The sequence below is a fragment of the Canis lupus genome, chromosome 16, assembly GCF_048164855.1.
Source record: "Canis lupus baileyi chromosome 16, mCanLup2.hap1, whole genome shotgun sequence".
Taxonomy (NCBI): Eukaryota; Metazoa; Chordata; class Mammalia; order Carnivora; family Canidae; genus Canis; species Canis lupus.
Window position 1 is genome coordinate 26,242,531 of NC_132853.1, and position 20,479 is coordinate 26,263,009.

The 20,479-nt window shown below is 34.0% G+C and overlaps 1 protein-coding gene and 1 pseudogene across 3 annotated transcripts in view; both read right to left on the reverse strand.

The window, feature by feature from the left end:
- Window positions 1-20,479, reverse strand: part of BRIP1 (BRCA1 interacting DNA helicase 1) — a 180,653-nt gene that overhangs the window by 89,170 nt on the left and 71,004 nt on the right. For 2 of the 3 annotated variants that reach the window (XM_072779705.1, XM_072779703.1), the window contains exons 11-14: window positions 18,242-18,396; window positions 15,032-15,197; window positions 14,774-14,914; window positions 10,619-10,780 (exon numbers count right to left, since the gene is read on the reverse strand). In XM_072779705.1, coding sequence (XP_072635806.1) covers window positions 10,619-10,780; window positions 14,774-14,914; window positions 15,032-15,197; window positions 18,242-18,396 — 624 coding nt within the window. The remainder of the gene's footprint in view (window positions 1-10,618; window positions 10,781-14,773; window positions 14,915-15,031; window positions 15,198-18,241; window positions 18,397-20,479) is intronic. The other variant, XM_072779704.1, reaches the window with a different exon arrangement.
- On the reverse strand, window positions 18,416-19,283 carry LOC140606399 (large ribosomal subunit protein eL33 pseudogene; annotated as a pseudogene).

Consider the following 20,479-nt stretch of genomic DNA (forward strand, 5'->3'; position numbering starts at 1 on the left):
TTATTCTTTTGAAATCTTTGTAATTTTATTTCTTGTTTTTGTCTCACTGTAGTATATACAGTACAATGTTTATAATAGACTAGAAAACAGACATCTGTGCCTTGTTCCTAAAAGTGAGCAAAAAGCATTCAGTCTTAGAACATTAAGCAGGATGTTAGCTCTAAGTTTTTCACAGATTCTCCTTTATCAGATTGTTCTTTATTTACTAGAGGGTTATATTATGAATTGGCATTAAATTCTGCAAAATGCTTTATCTGAAACTTTTTAGATGAACATGTTTTTCTAACTTATTCTATTTAAGAATTTAATTATACTGATGGAGTTTTGAAGACGAAAGTATTATTAGCTTCCTAGGATGAATCTCACTTGGTCTTGATGTATGATCCTTTTTATATGAAGGGATTATATTTACCAGTTTTTTTTGGCCTGTGTTGGTCTACAGTTTTATTTTCTTGTAATATCTTGTAATCAGAGTTATACTTGCCTAATGACATAGGAAGTGTTCCTCCTTCCTTCTGAGTTTGGGTAGTATTGGTACTTTTTCTTGATAGAATTAATCAATAAAGATACCTGAGTCTACAATTTTCTTTCTGGTTTTAATACATACTCCAATTTGTTCAACAGATTTATTAATTTGAATTATCTAATTCTTGTTGAGTCAGTTTTGGTAATCTGTGTCTTTGAAGGAATCTATCCATTTCATATAAGTTGTTTAACTGCTTGGCATAAAGTTGTTGAAAATATTCCTTTATTATCTTTTTAATTCAATGAAATCTATGATGATATTCTCACTTAATTCCTAATGCTGGTAATCTTGCCTTCCCTTTTTATCCTGACCAGCTTTGCTAGATTCTATTAACTTTATTAATACATTTTAATAATGAGTACAGCTCTTTGTTTAATTCATTTCTATTATTTCTTGGTTTTCTATTTTATTGATTTTTGTTCTTCATTATTTTCTTTCCTCTATTTAGTTTGTTGTTGTTTTTTTCCTCAGAAATTTGGATTATGATTTTAAGAACTTTCTTTTTTTCTAATAAGCAGTAAAAGCTATAAGTTCTCTCTAACTTCACCTCTACTATATAAATCGCAATATATTTCCCTTATATCTCAATTCAAATATTTAGGAAATAATGGCTGAATTTTTCCCAGATGAGATGGAAGAAATGAATATACAAATCCACGAAACGTAATGAGTTCAATCAGAATTAATCCAAAGTGACTCAAAGATACTTTGTAATTAAACTGCCAAAGATAAAGAACAAAAACCTAAGAGGCCAGAAAGCAGTGGCCTCTGTTAAAGAAAAAAACTATCAGCCAAGAGGTACTATATCTGACAAAACTGTCCTTCAAAAATATTATGACAGATCCAGATAAACAAAAGTAGAGTTTATTACAGTAGACCTCCCTCTGAGAAAAGCTAAGATGAGGACTTCTTTGGAAATGAATGAACATAAAATAGTAACTTAAAATGGTATAATGAAACAAAGATCTCCACTAAAAGTAAAAACATGAAAAAAGATAAAGCCATTATTGTTATAATTTTGGTTTGTAACTCTATGTTAATTTTCTAAAGGATTTAAAAGGCAAATGCATAAAAAATTATTATAAATCTTTGTTGGACATACATGTATAAAGAAGTAATCCATGATACCAATAACACAAAGAAGAGATGGAACTGTTTAAATGTGAGGTTTTGTACATAAATGAAGTTAAATTGTTATCAATTCTAATCAGACTCTCACAACTTTAGGATGCTAATAAGTAATCCCCATAGTAAGCACAAAGAAAGTATCTGTAAACATACACAAAACAAAATAAAGCAAAATGTATAACTACAAAAAATCAACTGAACAATAAAGAGGGTGGTGATGGAGAAAATGTGGAACATGAAAGTTTAAAACATACAGAAAATAAATAAATAAATGGCAGAATAGATTTAAAAAGATGGTCCAACTATATATTGACTATAAGAGATTCATTTTAGATCTAAAGACATTAAGGTTGAAAGTGAAAGGATGGAAAAGCTATTCCACACAAATGGTAACAAAAAGAGAGGTAGGGTGCCATTACTAATATCAGACAAAATAGACTTTCAGTCAGAACTATTACAAGGGTCAAAGGATACTATATTTTGATGATAAAAAGGTCATTTCATGAAAAACATACATAACAATTATAAACATATGCATCAAAATTGTAATCCCAAAATTTATTAGGCAAACGATGGCAGAATTGAAGGGAGTAACTGACAATTAGGGATGTCTGGGTGGCTGAGCCACTGAGTGTCTGCCTTTGGCTCAGGGTATGACTCTGGGGTCCGGGGATCAAGTCAACATCAGTATCCTACAGGGAGCCTGCTTCTCCCTCTGCCTATGTTGCTGCTTCTCTCTCTCTTTCATGAATAAATAAAATAAAATCTTTAAAAAATAATTAAAAAAAAAGAAACTGACAAGTATATAATAGTTGGAGACATCAAAAGCCCACTTTTCAATAATGAAAAGGAATTGGATAGAGCTAAGAAAGGAAATAAAGAATTGGAACAGCACTATAATCTAGTTGAATCTAACAGACATGCACAGAATTTCAATCACAACAGAGAATACACATTTTTCCAAAATGGACACAGAACATTCTCCCAAAGACACCACGTAAGTGCACAACACAAGACTCAAAGAATGGGAGATAATATTTATAAAGCACATATCTGACAAGGGATTAATATCTAGAATATATTTTAAAACTCCTATAACTCAACAATAAAAATGACAAAAACCTGATTCAAATATGAGGAAAGGACTTGAATAGACATTTCTCCAAAGACAGACAAATGGCAAATAAGCACAAAAAACATCACTAGTCATTAGGGAGATGCAAATCAAAACCACAAGGAGATACCACTTCATATCCATTAAGATGGCCTGCTTCTCTCTCTCTCTGCCTGTGTACTCTGCCTCTCTCTCTATCTCTCATGAATAAATAAATAAAATCCTTAAAAAAAAGAATACATAGAGACTAGAAAACAGTAGAGGAAATCAGTAAAACCAAAGTTGGTTATTTCAAAAAATTAAGAAAATTAAGAAACCTTGGGCTACTTTGACTTTGGGTATGTGTGAGGGAGACTCAACTTACTAAACACAAAAGAAAGAAGAGACGTCACTACCAATTATACAGAAATAAGGATTATGAAAAATATTATAAACAATTGTATGTCACCAAACTCGATAACCTAGATAAAAAGGGCAAATTAAAAGAAACATACAACCTACAAATACTGAATCATGAAGAAATAGAAAATGTGAATAGACTTAAAGTTCATAAGGAGATTGAATCCGTAATCAAAAGCCTTCCAACATAGAAAATCTCTGAGCCCAGTGACATCACTGGTGAATTTTACAAATCATTTAAAGACAAATTAACACCACTCCTACTCAAACTCTTCCAAAAAACTGAAGAGTAGAGAATATTTATTAACTTGTTCTATGAGTCTAGTATCCTGAGAGCAAAGACAAAGATGGAAGCAAAAGAAACTAGAGACAATCCATCAAAATCCTAGAGAAGAACACAGGCAACACCCTTTTTGAACTCGGCCATAGTAACTTCTTGCAAGATACATCCACGAAGGCAAAAGAAACAAAAGCAAAAATGAACTATTGGGACTTAATCAAGATAAGAAGCTTTTGCACAGCAAAGGATACAGTCAACAAAACTCAAAGACAACCTACAGAATGGGAGAAGATATTTGCAAATGACATATCAGATAAAGGGCTAGTTTCCAAGATCTATAAAGAACTTATTAAACTCAACACCAAAGAAACAAACAATCCAATCATGAAATGGGCAAAAGACATGAACAGAAATCTCACAGAGGAAGACATAGACATGGCCAACATGCACATGAGAAAATGCTCTGCATCACTTGCCATCAGGGAAATACAAATCAAAACCACAATGAGATACCACCTCACACCAGTGAGAATGGGGAAAATGAACAAGGCAGGAAACAACAAATGTTGGAGAGGATGTGGAGAAAAGGGAACCCTCATACACTGTTGGTGGGAATGTGAACTGGTGCAGCCACTCTGGAAAACTGTGTGGACGTTCCTCAAACAGTTAAAAATATACCTGCCCTACGACCCAGCAATTGCACTGCTGGGGATTTACCCCAAAGATACAGATGCAGTGAAACGCCGGGACACCTGCACCCCGATGTTTATAGCAGCAATGGCCACGATAGCCAAACTGTGGAAGGAGCCTCGGTGTCCAACGAAAGATGAATGGATAAAGAAGATGTGGTTTATGTATACAATGGAATATTACTCAGCTATTAGAAATGACAAATACCCACCATTTGCTTCAACGTGGATGGAACTGGAGGGTATTATGCTGAGTGAAGTAAGCCAGTCGGAGAAGGACAAACATTATATGTTCTCATTCATTTGGGGAATATAAATAATAGTGAAAGGGAATATAAGGGAAGGGGGAAGAAATGTGTGGGAAATATCAGAAAGGGAGACAGAACGTAAAGACTGCTAACTCTGGGAAACGAACTAGGGGTGTTGGAAGGGGAGGAGGGCGGGGGGTGGGAGTGAATGGGTGATGGGCACTGGGGGTTATTCTGTATGTTAGTAAATTGAACACCAATAAAAAATAAATAAAAAAATTAAAAAAAAAAAAAAAGGAAAAATGGAGTCCCAGATCTGCCCACCAAACCTTAAAAGTTTATAATGAGGCCTTAACTGGGTTCAGTCAAAAAAAAAAAAAAAAAAAGAAACTAGAGACAATATCTCTTACACATATTGATCCAAGATTCTTCAACAAATATAAGCCAACCAAATTCAGCAGCATACTAAAAGGATTATAAACCATGACCACGGGGGATTATTCCCAAAATTAAAAAAGAGTGGTTCAATATATGAAAATCAATCAATGTAATACACAGCATTAATAGAATGAAGGACAGAAACCACATGATTTTCAATTGATACAAAAAAGTATCAAACAAAAATAGTCAATAAACTAGGAGTTGAAGGTAATTTCTTCAACATAGTAAAGCAAAAAAAAAAAAAAAGCAAAAACAAAAAAAAACAAAACAAACAAACAAAAAACATAGTAAAGCAATATATGAAATATCCACAGGTAGCATCACATCAATGGAACAAGTCAGAGATGTCAGTTTACACCACTTCTATTCAACATACTACAGTTCTAGCCAGAATAATCAGGCAAGAAAAGGAAATAAAAGATATCCAAACTAGAAAGGAAAAACTAAAATGATCTCTGTTTGTAGATGTGATCTTATAAATAGAGAGCAAAAGATTCCACCCTCCCTGCCCTCACACACCAAATAGAAAGCAATTAGATTCAGAAAAGTTGCAGGATACAAAATCAATACAGAAAAATTAGTCCCTTTCCATACAGCATCAATGAGCAATTGGAAAAGGAAGTTAAGAAAACAATCCATTTGCAACCGCATAAAAAAAATACTTAGAAATAAATTTAACCAAGAAGGTTAAAGAATTATACACTGAAACTACTAAACATTGCTGAAAACAATTAAAGAAGACATAAATAAATGGAAAGACATCCCATGTTCATGGATTGGAAGAATTAATATTATTAGTAATACTACCAAAACAAAATACAGATTCAATGCAATCCCTATCAAAATCCCAACATCGTTCTTTTGCAGAAAAAGAAAAACTCCATCCGAAAATGCATAAGGAATCCTGAAACTCCAAATAGATAACGCAATCTTGAAAAAAAAATTAGAGGATCTACACTTGCTAACTTTTTTTTTTTAATTTTTTTAATTTTTATTTATTTATGATAGTCACAGAGAGAGAGAGGGAGAGAGAGAGAGAAGCAGAGACACAGGCAGAGGGAGAAGCAGGCTCCATGCACCGGGAGCCCGACATGGCCAAAGGCAGGCGCTAAACCGCTGCGCCACCCAGGGATCCCTACACTTGCTAACTTTAAAACACTGTAAAGCTGGAGTAATTGAAACAGTAATGGCATAAGGATAGATTTATAGACCAAGGAAACAGAACAGGAAGTCCACTTGCAAGTCCTTGCATATGTGGTTAATGGGTTTTCAACAAGGGTACCAATAGCACTCAATGAAGAGAATCTTCTCAACAAATGATGCTGGGAAAATTTGGTATCCATATGCAAAAAAAAAAAAAAAAAAAAAAAAAAAAAAGTGGGCCCATACCTTACACTATACACAAAAATTATCTTGAGGTGCCTGGGTGTCTCAGTTGGTTGAGCATCCAGCTCTTGATTTCAGCCCAGGTCATGATCTCAAGGTCATGGGATCAAGCCCTGTGTCCAGCTCAGCACAAAGTCTGCTAGTGACGCTCTCTCTGCTCCTCCCCCTGCTCTCCTACTCTCTAAAATAAATAAATAATATCTTTAAAAATTATCTCAAAATGCCTAAAAGATTTAAATTTAACAGCTAAACTATTAAACCCCTAGAGAAAACATAGGGGGAAATCTTCATGACATTAGATTTAGCAATAATTTCTTGGTCATGACACCAAAAGTAGAGTAACAAAAGAAAAAATAGACAAATTTTTTAAAAAAGTTTTTTATTTATTTATGAGAGACACAGAGAGAGGTAGAGATATAGGCAGAGGGAGAAGTAGGCTCCCATGGGGAGCCTGATGTGGGGCTCAATCCCAGGACCCTGGGATCATGCCCTGAGAAGATGTTCAACCACTGAGCCACCCAGGTGCCCTGACAATTAAGTTGATCAAAATTTCAGTCTGAAACTTTTATGCATCAAAGAACACTAACAGAGTGAAAAGACAACTCAAAGAATGGGAGATAATATTTCTAAAGCATATATCTGACAAGGGATTAATATCTAGAATATATTTTAAAACTCCTATAACTCAACAATAAAAATGACAAAAACCTGATTCAAATATGAGGAAAGGACTTGAATAGACATTTCTCCAAAGATAGACAAATGGCAAATAAGCACAAAAAACATCACTAGTCATTAGGGAGATGCAAATCAAAACCACAAGGAGATACCACTTCATATCCATTAAGATGGCTATTATCCAAAAACCAGAAAATAACAAAGGTTGGCAAGGATGTAGAAAAATGGAAATCTTTATGCAGTGCTGTTTTCTTTTTTTTTTTTTTTTTTTTTTTTTTAAATTTATTTATGATAGTCACAGAGAGAGAGAGAGGCAGAGACATAGGCAGAGGGAGAAGCAGACTCCATGCACCGGGAGCCTGATGTGGGATTCGATCCCGGATCTCCAGGATCACGCCCTGGGCCAAAGGCAGGCGCCAAACCGCTGCGCCACCCAGGGATCCCGCAGTGCTGTTTTCTAAAGATTTTTTTTTTTATTTACTCATGAAAGATACAGAGAGAGAGGTAGAGACACAGGCAGAGGGAGAAGCAAGCTCCCCACAGGGAGCCCTATGCGGGATCCAATGCTAGGACCCCAGGATCACACCCTGAGCCAAAGGCAGACGCTTATCCACTGAGCCACCCTGGCATTGCTCAATGCTGTTTTCTACAGCTAAAACCGACAGCTGGTGTGGAAAACAGCATGTTGGTTCCTCAGAGTTATACAGAATTATAATATAATATAGCAATACCATCTCTAGATATATCCCAAAGAATTGAAAGCAAGGGCGCAAACAGGTATCTGTATACCAATGTTCACAGCAGCATTACAACAGCCAAAAAGTGGAAACATCTCAAGTGACCACTGATAGATAATGGATAAACAAAATGTGGCTCATACATAAAATGGATTATTCAGCTATAAAAAATAAAATTCTGATACATGGTACGACATGGACGAACCTTGAAAACATTAAGAGAAATAAGCCAGATACAAAAGGACAAATTTGTATGATTCCATTTATATGAAGTACCTAGAACAGACAAATCCTTACAGAGTAGAATAGAGATCACGAGAGACTGCAGATAGGGACTCGGGGGAGCTACTATTTCATAGAGAATTTGTTTGAGATGATGCAAAAATTTGTAGAAACGGACAGTGTTTATCATTGCACAAATTGCAAATATATTTAATGGCATTAAACTACACTTAAAATGATACATTTTATGTTATGCATGTTTCATAATTTTAAAAAAAGAAATAGCAATAAATATCAGAGGAATAGATCAGAGATTTGAGAAGCCTCGGAGGTACAGAACTGAAAAGCAGAAGTGAGGTTGTTTTTTATTATCATCATTTTTATTAATTATGTATAAGAATTACTTTGATAACAAATTAATTTTTAAAGCTTAAAAAAAGAAATTATAATATTTCAAAAATGAAAAACTGGGAAACTTTTTTGACATGTTCTATAGAGAATTAATATCCATGCAATCTATTAAAAGTCTGTACAAATCAATGAAAAAAATATAATATAGACAATAAGAAAATAAAGAAGCAAAATCCCTAGAACTATCAATTCCACTATTTAATAAAAGAAATAAACTAAAACAGAAACAAAATACTTTTGAAAGCTTATTTTCTGTATCTTCCCATTCTTTTTTAGTTGAAAAGGTAGAAGCAGAAAAATAATCCATTCGTTATACCAATTTATAAAACTGCTAAAAAGTATATTTAAATGTTAGTCTCTGTAGTTACACAATAATCAATCATCAACTTCAGTAACTATAAAAATACTGTGCTCGAAAAAAAAAGAAAATACTGTGCTAAATCTATTCCAAAAATTAAATTTAGGAGGTAACATTCCATTTATATTTAGAGTAGTTACTTTCTTCTAGCAAGTGATATACTTCATCTAAATATACTAAGAATTTAGAATATATATTTTTATTTATTATTATTATTATTTTTAAAGATTTTATTTATTTATTCATGACAGACACAGAGAGAGAGGCAGAGATACAGGCAGAGGGAGGAGCAGACACCACGCAGGGAGCCCGACGTAGGACTCGATCCCGGGTCTCCAGGATCACGCCGTGGGCGGAAGGTGGCGCTAAACCACTGAGCCACCAGGGCTGCCCATAGAATATATTTTTAAACTACTGAGACTGGCTAACAAAAATTATGTTATTTGAAAACCAGACGATATGGTTCATTGTTCAACAAATAGTCTGTTTTCTTTTTCACTGTAACTTTTTCCATGACAATTATATTATCGTCTATTTTAATAACTTTATATTAGATTTGGTTTTCCTCTCTATATACAAAAAACAGAAACAAAAAAAAATCCATACCAAACTGCTTCCTGGCATATAAAGAATCATTCTTACCATGTATTTGAAGCCTAGCAGAATATGAAATTGTTCATTTACACAACTGGGCATTTCCAGCTCACTTCTGGGATTGTGATTGAGATTTTACTTTTCTTTAGCTCTAATTTTAATTATTAGTTTTCCTTAACATACCTGTTTGGTGTAAATTTTCAGACTCTGGGATAAGTATTGCTTTCTATTAAGAATTTTTAAGATGTTTATGTCCATTTTATTTTTAGATGTTCTTGAAAAAAAAAAAAAAGCCTGTTTAAATTTCTTCTGAAAGCAATTCCTTCAATTTATTACAGGACGACTAATTTACTGTCCCTGGCTAACAAAGTATGTGTCCCCTTCAGGCTGCTATAACAAAATACCTCAAGTTGGATAGCTTTTAAACATAAGAAATTTATTGAGTACAGTCCGGGAGGCTGGAAAATCCAAGATCAAGGCACCAGCATGGTCACATTTGGTGAGGGCCCTCTTTCTGGTTCATAGTTGGCATCTTTTTTCTCTGTCCTCACATGGGAGAAGGGGCAAGGTTTCTCTCAGGTCCTCTTTTACAAACACTAATCCTATTCATAGGAATTCTAACCTCATGACTTAAGCACCTCCCAAAGACCCCATTCCTACTATCACCATCTTTAGGGGTTATGATTTCAACATATGAAATTCTGGAGGTCACATTCAGACATAGCAGTATGTATATAAATGAAAAGACAATAGGAGAGCCAAAAAGTTATCAGTATTGCCACTCAATTACTTATGTATGCTACTATCCTTACGTATATAATTTCCTATGAGAAAAGAAAGGGGGAATACCACTTCTCTACATTGGAATTTAGCTTGGATTTTGATAAAATATGATTTTACTCTCAGGAATTATATGTGGTTTTAATGCTTTGAATATTAGGACTAACATATACCATATAACTCAATTTTACACAAGAAAATATTATTAAAAACCAGAGAGGTTAAAAAACAAGAAAAATATCTAGCCAAATACATGAAGTAAAAAAGATAAGTAACAAAGGAAGTCTGACTTTAGATTCAGATTAATGAAACATTCAGAAGTATAATTTATGAAAGTAAAGAATGCACTTTTTTCCTTCAACTGTGAAAAAATCCAGTTGTCCCTAAGAATAAAAATAACATACACATTAACAATCCTATATAACTAACACCACTTGAAGACTTTTAGTCTCTTAGAGTTTCAAGTAAAACAGAACAACCAATATCTTAAACAATAAATAAGTAAAACAATGGATGATGCTTAGGAAGGCATAATTCTTTTTTTGCTTCTGAACTCTGGAAGTTTATCATGGTAATCCCACGTGACTTTTTTTTTAAAGGCAAAAGAAACAATAAATATTCCCGTACCTTGTAAGATGGCAAGAAACACAAAATTCCTTGGTTCACAGTCTGACACACAGATAACAAAAGTGCTCCCACTTCATCCTGGAATTCAAATGTTTCTGTGTGCTGGAAGGTAGCACAGAGATTCCGACCCTTGGGGCCTGACCCAATGGTGCCCACCCAAACCTAGAATATAAATATGTCATATTAGAGTCATGCCTACACTAGGGCAGGCAAATTAGCATTTAGTTGAGAGCATTTAGTTATGTATCTCAAGAAAAGATCAAGCAACACGTTTAGAGGAAATTTATTTTTAAACTGTTGGGGTTTCTCTATTACCATTAATTATATATAAATCTAATTTATAAAAATTTAACTTTAAATTTTACTTTTAATTTTACCACTGACAACTTATGATAAAACCATAAAGAGTTTTACTCTTTCCTCAACAACTTTGCAAAACTAAACACAGTAGCAAAATTTTGTGGGATGTGAACAAACGAAATGAGTAAATTAGAAGTGATTCCAAACTCTTAGAAATGAAGGCTTGTATGATCTGCTGTAGATAAGTCTCTAAGACTCAACTATGACAAGAGCTAGGTATATTCAACATGAATATACTTAACAAATTTACAAATTCACTGAGGCTCAAAGATCTACAATCCTAAAAAAAAATCAGACCCACCAATTTTACAGTTATTTCCTCTACATTTATACAGATCTAACTTTAGTATATTTAACTTGACTAAGAGACAGAAAAAAAACTTTATTTGTAATCTAAAGAGAAGAAAGACCTCAGATTGTTTAAGAATATAATAGTCCTATATTTTCAAATGATGCAGGAGATCGAGGTACATTTTGCAAGATGATAGCTGATGGACACCAGTTGGTTTCATCAACTTTTAAGTAAATGATTAACTAGTAAAGACAAACTGATATTGTTTCCTGACATGAGGCAATAAGAAGTAAGAATATTACCTATACAGTATTGTTACCAAACTGTTTAACATGAATCTTATCAAGAGGAAACAATCAGATAAAATCCAGACCATAAAACATTCCTCAAGATAAACGCTGACTTAAATTCTATAAAAAATGTCATGAAAGACCAAAAAAAGAAAAAAATGGGCAAAAAACAGTATTAAAGACTAGATATATAAAAGTGCAATATATAATTCTTGATTGGATCCTGGATCAAGAATAAATAGGTATAATGACATTTTGGAAATAACTGGAGAAATATAGACACTAATATACCAATACTAAATTTCTTGGATATGATCATGGTATCGTGGTTATGTAGGATTACATTCTTATCCTTTTTTAAAAAATATTTTATTTATTTGAAAGAGGGAGACAGGCAGAGGGAGAAGGAAAGAAGGAATCCAATCCCAAGAGTGGAGGCCTATGTGGGGCTCAATCTCATGACCCTGAGTTCATGACCTGAGCCAAAATCAAGAGTTGGATGCTTAACCAAGGTGAGCCACCCAGGTGCACCTTATGTAATTGTTCTTTAGAGACATGCTAAACTAATTAAGGGAAAAGTGTCAAGATGTATGCAAATTACTTTCTTATAGTTTATCCAAAAAATGTGCATTATACATATATATCTGTATGATGTAACTGTTAACATTTGCAATATTCCTCTTCTGTCTCTCACATATACACATGCAAAATGATAATAACTTATGAATCTAAACGAAGGGTAAAAAGATGTTCACTATATTAATACTATTTTTTGTACCTTTCTAAAGTTTATAATTGCTTAAGATAAGAAGTTGGGGGGCATCAACAAATGAATGGACAACCAAAATGTGGTACATAAATACATACAATGGATTATCATCCACCCTTAAAAGGAAGGAAATTCTGACTCAGGTTACAACATGGATGGACCCTGAAAACATCATACTAAATGAAACAAGCTACTCATAAATAAAAATACCTGTGGTTCCATTTAAATGAAGTATATAGAGTATCAAATTCATAAAAATAAAAAATAGATGGTAGTTACCAAGGGCTGAGAAGAGGGGGAAACGGAGACTTATTCAATGGGAAAAGAATTTCAGTTCTGCAAGATGAAAAAGTTCTAGAAAGTGGGTGTACAACAATGAAATATACTTAATAGGATTGAACTATACCTTAAAGAATGGTTAAGATGGTAAATTTTATGTTGTACATGTTTCATTATTTTTATTAAAATAAAAATGAGAGGTGCTTGGGTGGCTCAGTTAAGTATCTGACTCTTGATTTCAGTTCAGGTCATGATCTCAGAGTTGTAAGAGAGAGCCCCACGTCTGGCTCTGCACTAAGTGTGGGTCCTGCTTGAGATTCTCTCTCTTCTCCCTCTGCTCTACTCCCCTCCCTCTCTAAAGAAAATAAAAATAAAAATATTTTTATATAACAAAAATAAAAATACTTTTATATAACAAAAATAAAAATACTTTTATATAACAAAAATACTCAAAAAAGGCAAGAGTTTACTCTTTAAAAAGATTATTGAAGTGATAGACTTACACTGACACTGATTAAAAAACCAAAACCATAGATCCAGAGAATACAAATTGGCAATATCAGATAGGAATAAGAAAAACATGGCTACAGATGTTAAAAAGGTAATAAAACACTTCACCATAAAAAATAAATTTTTAGGGGATCCCTGGGTGGCGCAGCAGTTTGGCGCCTGCCTTTGGCCCAGGGCGCGATCCTGGAGACCCGGGATCGAATCCCACGTCGGGCTCCCGGTGCATGGAGCCTGCTTCTCCCTCTACCTGTGTCTCTGCCTCATTCTCTCTCTCTCTCTGTGACTATCACAAATAAATAAAAATTAAAAAAAATTTTTTTTAAATTGGGGGAAATATAATAGAATTCAACTGAACAATTAGCATTTTTACTATTATAATCCACTGACATTACAGGTTAAATGGGCTTTTGTATACTAGAGTGAGAACATAGAATCTATAACAACATTCTTATGAGAAAACATGTTAAATTTATTAATAACTTCCTATATTTTTGAACCTCTAAAAAAAGGAAACTTCAAACTATGGAACATAATAGCACTGGGTGTTGTATGCAAGTGCTGAACCACTAAACTGTACACCTGAAACTAATATGACACTGTATTAACTAACTGGAATTTAAACAAAGACTTTAAAAAACTGTGCAACATATCTTTTTACCTCACTACTATTTATAGCAATGTCTCTAAACAGGAGCATTCTGGCATTATAGAAAGCACAATTCTTAGTTACATAGGAGCTTCCTCCCAAGTGATTGTGAAAACCAAAAATGACCCCACAAATACACTTTGGTTGAAAACAACAGCTGTATGGGGTGCCTGGGTGGCTCAGTCAGTTGGGCATCTGACTTCAGCTCAGGTCCATGATCTCGAGGTCCTAGAATCAAGCCCCACATCAAGCTCAGTGCTCAGCAGGGAGTCAGTTTGTCCCTCTCCCTCTGCTCTTCCCCCAATCATGCTTGCTCTCTCCTTCTCCCTCTCTCTCATTTTTTAAAGAAAAAAAAAACACCTTTATAAAGAACTAGCATTGTGTTAGGCACACAGATGATGCCAAGTATGTAGCTAGCTGGTTTAAATTACGTCATAAAAAAGTAGCAGAAGGTAGATTGACAAATGACAATTCAAATGTTCCTAGGAAATTAAATAATATTTATGTGGTATTGTTATAAAAACATTAAAATCTTAAGTTATAGGACTCATAAGAGTACTTTTAGTTCGTTTCAGATATTCAACATATGCTGAACACTAATACCAGGTATCAAAGTACAGTGGAAGAATGGGGACATAAAAAGAATAAGGATATACCACTGTCTGTTGGAAAAGAGAAGCACATGAACAAATAATTATGCAATAGGAACCATGTAAAGACATTAAAATTTTTGCTTTCTTTTTAATTATTTTTAAAAACCTAAAACATATTTAAGAAACTGCAATATAATTTTAGCATCTAAAGTGTATATTTTTACTCATTGAGCTAAACAAATCAGTATTTCCTTTTGTTGACACTACCAAATAGCTGGCAGATTTTTCTTTAATTCTAAAGCTAAACTGTTGAATTTTCTAGCAGGATCTGTTAGTATTTCAGGTACTTTCAGTTTTCTTTATATAAAATTATATTGAGGTAAAAAAGACTGAGAGCCTCCAAAGAACATACTAACCTGTGAGTTATTAATGACATGATTAGCCTCCAGTTGGATAGTAAATGTAACACCAAGTTCTGATGAAAAGGATTTCATTGGTGATAATGTTCCAGATGTCAAAACAATCGTCAAAACTTTGCCATTAATATCTGAAAAGGCCTAAAAGGAAACAATATTAGAAACATAAACTCATCTTTATAAGAGTTCAACATATTTATTTAATTGCTGGTATTGAGCAAGATGACAGAATCTTCATTTACAACATGACCGGCTTACCACAGCTGGATTTAAGCACCAAAAGTTTAGCACATGAACTGCAGTTTTCTGTCTTAAATGTTTTTTATTTTTTGCTGGAGCAAAGAATCCATTTTTATCTGAAGTATCAGTCTGATTTATCCAAGAATAAGTCTGTTGAATAGCAACTTTATAATCATCTGCAAATCTGAATGAAAACAAAATGGTAAATTAATGGCAATTAAATTATATGAAACTTCTATAATGCCCCAGCTACACACAATATAAAAACTGATTAACTTAAAACTAAATCGAGGAGCACCTGGGTGGCTCAGTCAGTTAAAGCATCTGCCTTTGGCTCAGGTCATGATCCAAGAGTTCTGGGATTGAGCTCCACATCAGGCTCCCTGTCCAGCAGGGAGTCTGCGTCTCCCTCTCTCTATTATTTCCCTTGCTTGTGCACTCTCTCTCTCTAATGAATAAATAATGTTAAAAAAGAAAAACTAAATTGAGACTCCTAGTGTTTTCCCAAAGATAACATTTTCCCCATCAACAACCCCAACACAAATTAAATTCAGTACTTTTTTTTTTTAAGATTTTATTTATTTATTCATGAGAGACACAGAGACACAGGCAGAGGGAGAAGAAGGCTCCATGCAGGGAGCCCGATGTGGGACTCGATCCCGGGACTCCAGGATCATGCCCTCGGCCAAAGGCAGGCGCTAAACCACTGAGCCACCCAGGGATCCCCTAAATTCAGTATTTCTGATAGAAAATGAGCCATTAAATCTTACAACCAACTTCCTCTTTCAGAGATTAGATATCACATAAACATCTATCCCTTACTATTTCCCATCCCTATGTTCTAAAAATACATAAATCATGGCAGAGCCAGAATTAAGATCCAGGTCTCCTAACTCCTAGTCTAGAGCTCTTTGCTCTGTTTTATGTTATCAGCTACAAAACAGGTAAGTTATCCTTAAAGAAACTAAACAGTAGATTATACATTTTTATTATATAAGAAAATAAACGAGTTACAAGATTTTTAAGTTCCTTTAAAATATGGGTCTCAGACTCCATTAAGTCTTTCATAAAGGTACTGATCTCTGTGATCCCATGCAACTTATAACTTCTCTCAATAAGAGGTTTTGCACAAAAGAGCTATGCAAACTTCAGCTGAAACAGAATAAAATGTACTATTCTCTACAATCTCCTCACAATAATACTGACAGTTAATTTCACCCCTAGAGAGATCAGATCTCAAAGTTCAAGTCACAAACCCTACAATCTGTGGAGTGAGTTTTATAACAGTACTGGGAGCTAAAAACATTTAGAAGAAAACACAGGGGAAAATCTTAATGATACCAGATTTGGCAATATCTCCTGTATATACCAAACACACAAGCAACAAAAGAAAAAATAAACTGGACTTCACCAAGATTAAAAAACTTTCGTGCATTTGACACTATCAGAGAGTGAGAAGACAACCCTCGGAATGAAAAATACTTGTAAAACGTATACCTGATATGGGATTAATATGGAGAATATACAGGTAACTTTTATAACTCAACAACAACAAAAAACTCAATTCAAAAATGGGCATAGGACGTGAATAAACATTACTTCAATGAGGAAATGCAAATGGACAATAAAAATGTGAAAAGATGCTCAATTAGCCGTTAGTGGAGGGTGGAATAAATTGAAACTTGGTACAGTTCAAAAGCAGATACCACTTTATACTCATTAGGATGGCTATTATCCAAAAAGCCAGAAACAGCGGCACCTGGATGGCTCAGTGGTTAAGCATCTGCCTTTGGCTCAGGGTGTAATCCCAGGGTCCTGGGATCAAGTCCTGCATCAGGCTCCCTGCAGGGAGCCTGCTCTTTCCTCTGCCTATGTCTCTGCCTCTCTCTCTGTGTCTCTCATGAATGAATAAATAAAATCTTTAAAAAACAAAACAAAAAAAAAGCCAGAAACGAGTATTGGCAAGGACATTGAGCAACTATAAATGTTGTGCATAACTAAGGGAATCTAAAATACGCAGTTGCTATGGAAAATAGCATGTTGATTTCTCAAAAAGTTAAATACAGAATGACCGTGTGATCTGAAATTCCAGGTACATACCTGGAAGAATTAAAAGCAGGGACTCACAGATACTTGTATATCAATGTTCACTATAGCACTATTCACAATAGACTAATGGTGAAAATAATCCAAATGTCCATCAACATAAAAGGTATAAACAAACTATGGTATATACATACAGTGGAATCTGAATATTCAGCCATAAAAAAGAATGGCATTTTGATATATGGTACGACTTGGATGAACCTTGAAAACATTATACTAAGTTAAATAAGCCAGATGCAAAAGAAGAAATATATGGTTTCACTTTATAAGAGATACCTAAAAGGGGCAAATCCAGGGAGCTGAAAGAATGGAGGTTACTAGAGGTTGTGGGAAGAGGGAAATGGTAAATATTGTTTCATGGGCATAGAGTTCCTGAAGAAGTTCTGGAAATGGACAGTGGTGATGGTTGCACAACAATGTGAATATACTTAATGCTACTAAAAGGTACACTTAAAATAGTTAAAATAGTAAATTCTGTTATGTATATTTTATCATAAAAAAATTGGAACCAGATAGTACTATAATTTATTTTATTTTTTTAGATTTTTAATGTATTTATTCATGAGAAACACAGAGAGAGGCAGAGACATAGGGAGAGGGAAAAGCAGGCTCCCTGCGGGCAGTCTGATGTGGGACTCAATCCCAGGACCCCAGGATCACGACCTGAGCCAAAGGCAGATGCTCAACCACTGAGTAACCCAGGCATCCCAGTACTATAATTTAATAAGGGGTAGAGTGAAGGGAGTTGTTTCTCATTTTCCACATTTTAATAAATAGAGGCTTTATGCAATAAGAAGACACATTCTGACACTGGGAGAAACATATCTAAAACTATCCTTAAAACCTAAATGTTTAAGTTTAATCATATACAACTATAAATTTAATACTGCAGTAACTTTAAAAATGTATTTAAAATACATTTATTTTTTATTTCAATACTCATTTTCATTAATAAAGACTAATTTCGACTGATCCAAATCTGTGTCAATAAGAATAATACTTATACCCACTTCTTTACAACGAACCTAAGTACTCACACAATATACAGATTAAACACATCATGGCACCCAATAAAACTAATATTTTTAAGAGGAAAAATACAAATCATATATATTTACTAACCTGCTATTTTGCCTAAAAAGATAGTCAAACACCATAAAAAGTCCTTTGAGCATTATTTGAGTTGAAGCACTAATAATAGGCACTTCTCTTGTCTCCTCTTTACCATGAATTGGTAAGACTTTTTCTTCTTTTTGAAGGACAGCAGAAAAGTGTCCCTGTAAGAAATTACCATTATTAAGTACATGGCAGGAAACGAGAAGAAGAGAAGTACAAACTTCTTAAAACTATAATATAACCCAAATGAAAGATACATTGAAATTTTAGGGAAACATTGCTAATAAACAAGTGCTAAAATTATGTTTTAAATTCCTACATAGGGCAGCCCCGGTGGCGCAGCGGTTTAGCGCCGCCTGCAGCCCAGGGCGTGATCCTGGAGACCTGGGATCTAGTCCCACTTCGGGTTCCCTGCACGGAGCCTGCTTCTCCCTCTGCCTGTGTGTCTGCCTCTCTCTCTCTGTGTCTCTCTATAAATAAATAAAGTAAAATCTTTAAAAAAAATAAAAATAAAAATAAAATAAATTCCTACATATTCCCTCAATTGGTATCCTACAGAAAAGTACATCTTTAAGTCTCTTATACCACCAAATATACATTTTACTTACCATTCTCACAATAGTTATATCATAATTTTTTATTAATTCAATATTTTATTCATTTTTTTTTACAAGAGAACAGACCTACACCTTTATTTATTTACTTTTCAGCAAGTTTAAGTCCTTGAGGAGTACAGCATTACATGGATTCTGTGGCCAATGGCTTTAGCAGGAAGTTTGCTTCAGAATTTAGGACATACCATGCCACTGTTTCCATGAACACAAGTTACTTTTTCCCAGATTACTCTGGTTTTGTTTGGTTTGCCACCAGGAGTCACTGTGTTGTTCTTTGTTTTGTACACATAAGCATATGTCTTGCTTAGTCAGAAGTCAGTTTCATCTCAAGCATAAACACCTTCAATTTTAAGAAGAGCTGTGTGCTCCCTGTGGTTCCGGAGACCCCGCTTATAGCCAACAAAAATGGCCTTGGACCACAGCCTTCCAGACATAATTGTCACTTTAGGAGTTCTGTTCCCAGCAGGCCTCCACAGGCTCCAAAATTAAGTCAATATTTATTTTTAACAAAATTGTGATTATATATATTATACACTGTTATAGCTAACCCATATATAGTATACTGATCATATTTCCTTTCTTTTGTAACACTTTCATTTACTTTTTCCTAGTGTTTATGCTTAAATCAACCTTCTCAACAAACAAACAAACCAATAAATAAATAAATTCCCATATATTCCCAAATTCTCTTCAGAGTCAAAGACATTTTAACAATAAGTTATATATTTAGGAGGTTCATTATTTCTTCAGGCAATCAGGGTATTATTACAAAGTGCCCTTCAAAAGTAATGAACTAGGTACACCTGGCTGGCTCAGTTGGTAGGCCATGCAAACTTTGACCTCAAGAATGTGAGTTCAGGCCCCATGTTGGGTATAGAGCTAATTTAAAAACAAAACCAAAACCAAACCAAAACAGTAAAAGAGAACTAAAATGTACCAAACAGTTTTTCCAAAGAGCCTAAAAGAGTTGATATGCCATCTAAATGCCTGAATTACTTCCAGGTAGTATTCCAATGATGAGAATAATATGACTGTATGACAAGCAAAAATTTTTAAATGAAAAAAGGAAATAATAAATGCTAAATACAAAATGTATACTAATTAGCTCATTTATTGCATGTGGCTCATAAGTTTTAACAAATGTTCTAAAGTTAGATAGATAGCAGTGACAGTTGCATAATTCTGTAACTATATTAAAAACTACTGAATTGTATATTTTAAAAGGGTAGATTTCATGGCATGTGAATTATACATCAAGCTGTTAATAAAAAATAAAACAAAGAATTTTAAAACAATGCAGTAGACATATTCCTAAATGATGTAACACTAGTAATATATAGTCTCTTTTGGGTAGCAATAAGACCAGGATATCTGTTTCACTTCCTGTGATAAACAATGTACTGGAAGTTTAAGCTAACAAAGAAAGAAAGAAAATGTGATGGAGTTGGAAGGAAAGAGAATAAAGTTACTACTTACAGACAGTATAATTACATAAAATTTGAGAATCCATAGACAAACCAGGTAGTATAACTATAAGATAGTTCAGCAAAGTGGTTGGCTGGCTACAAGATAAATAAATAAAAATCAACTACCACATTTATACAGCAGTAATAATTAGAAAATGTAATTT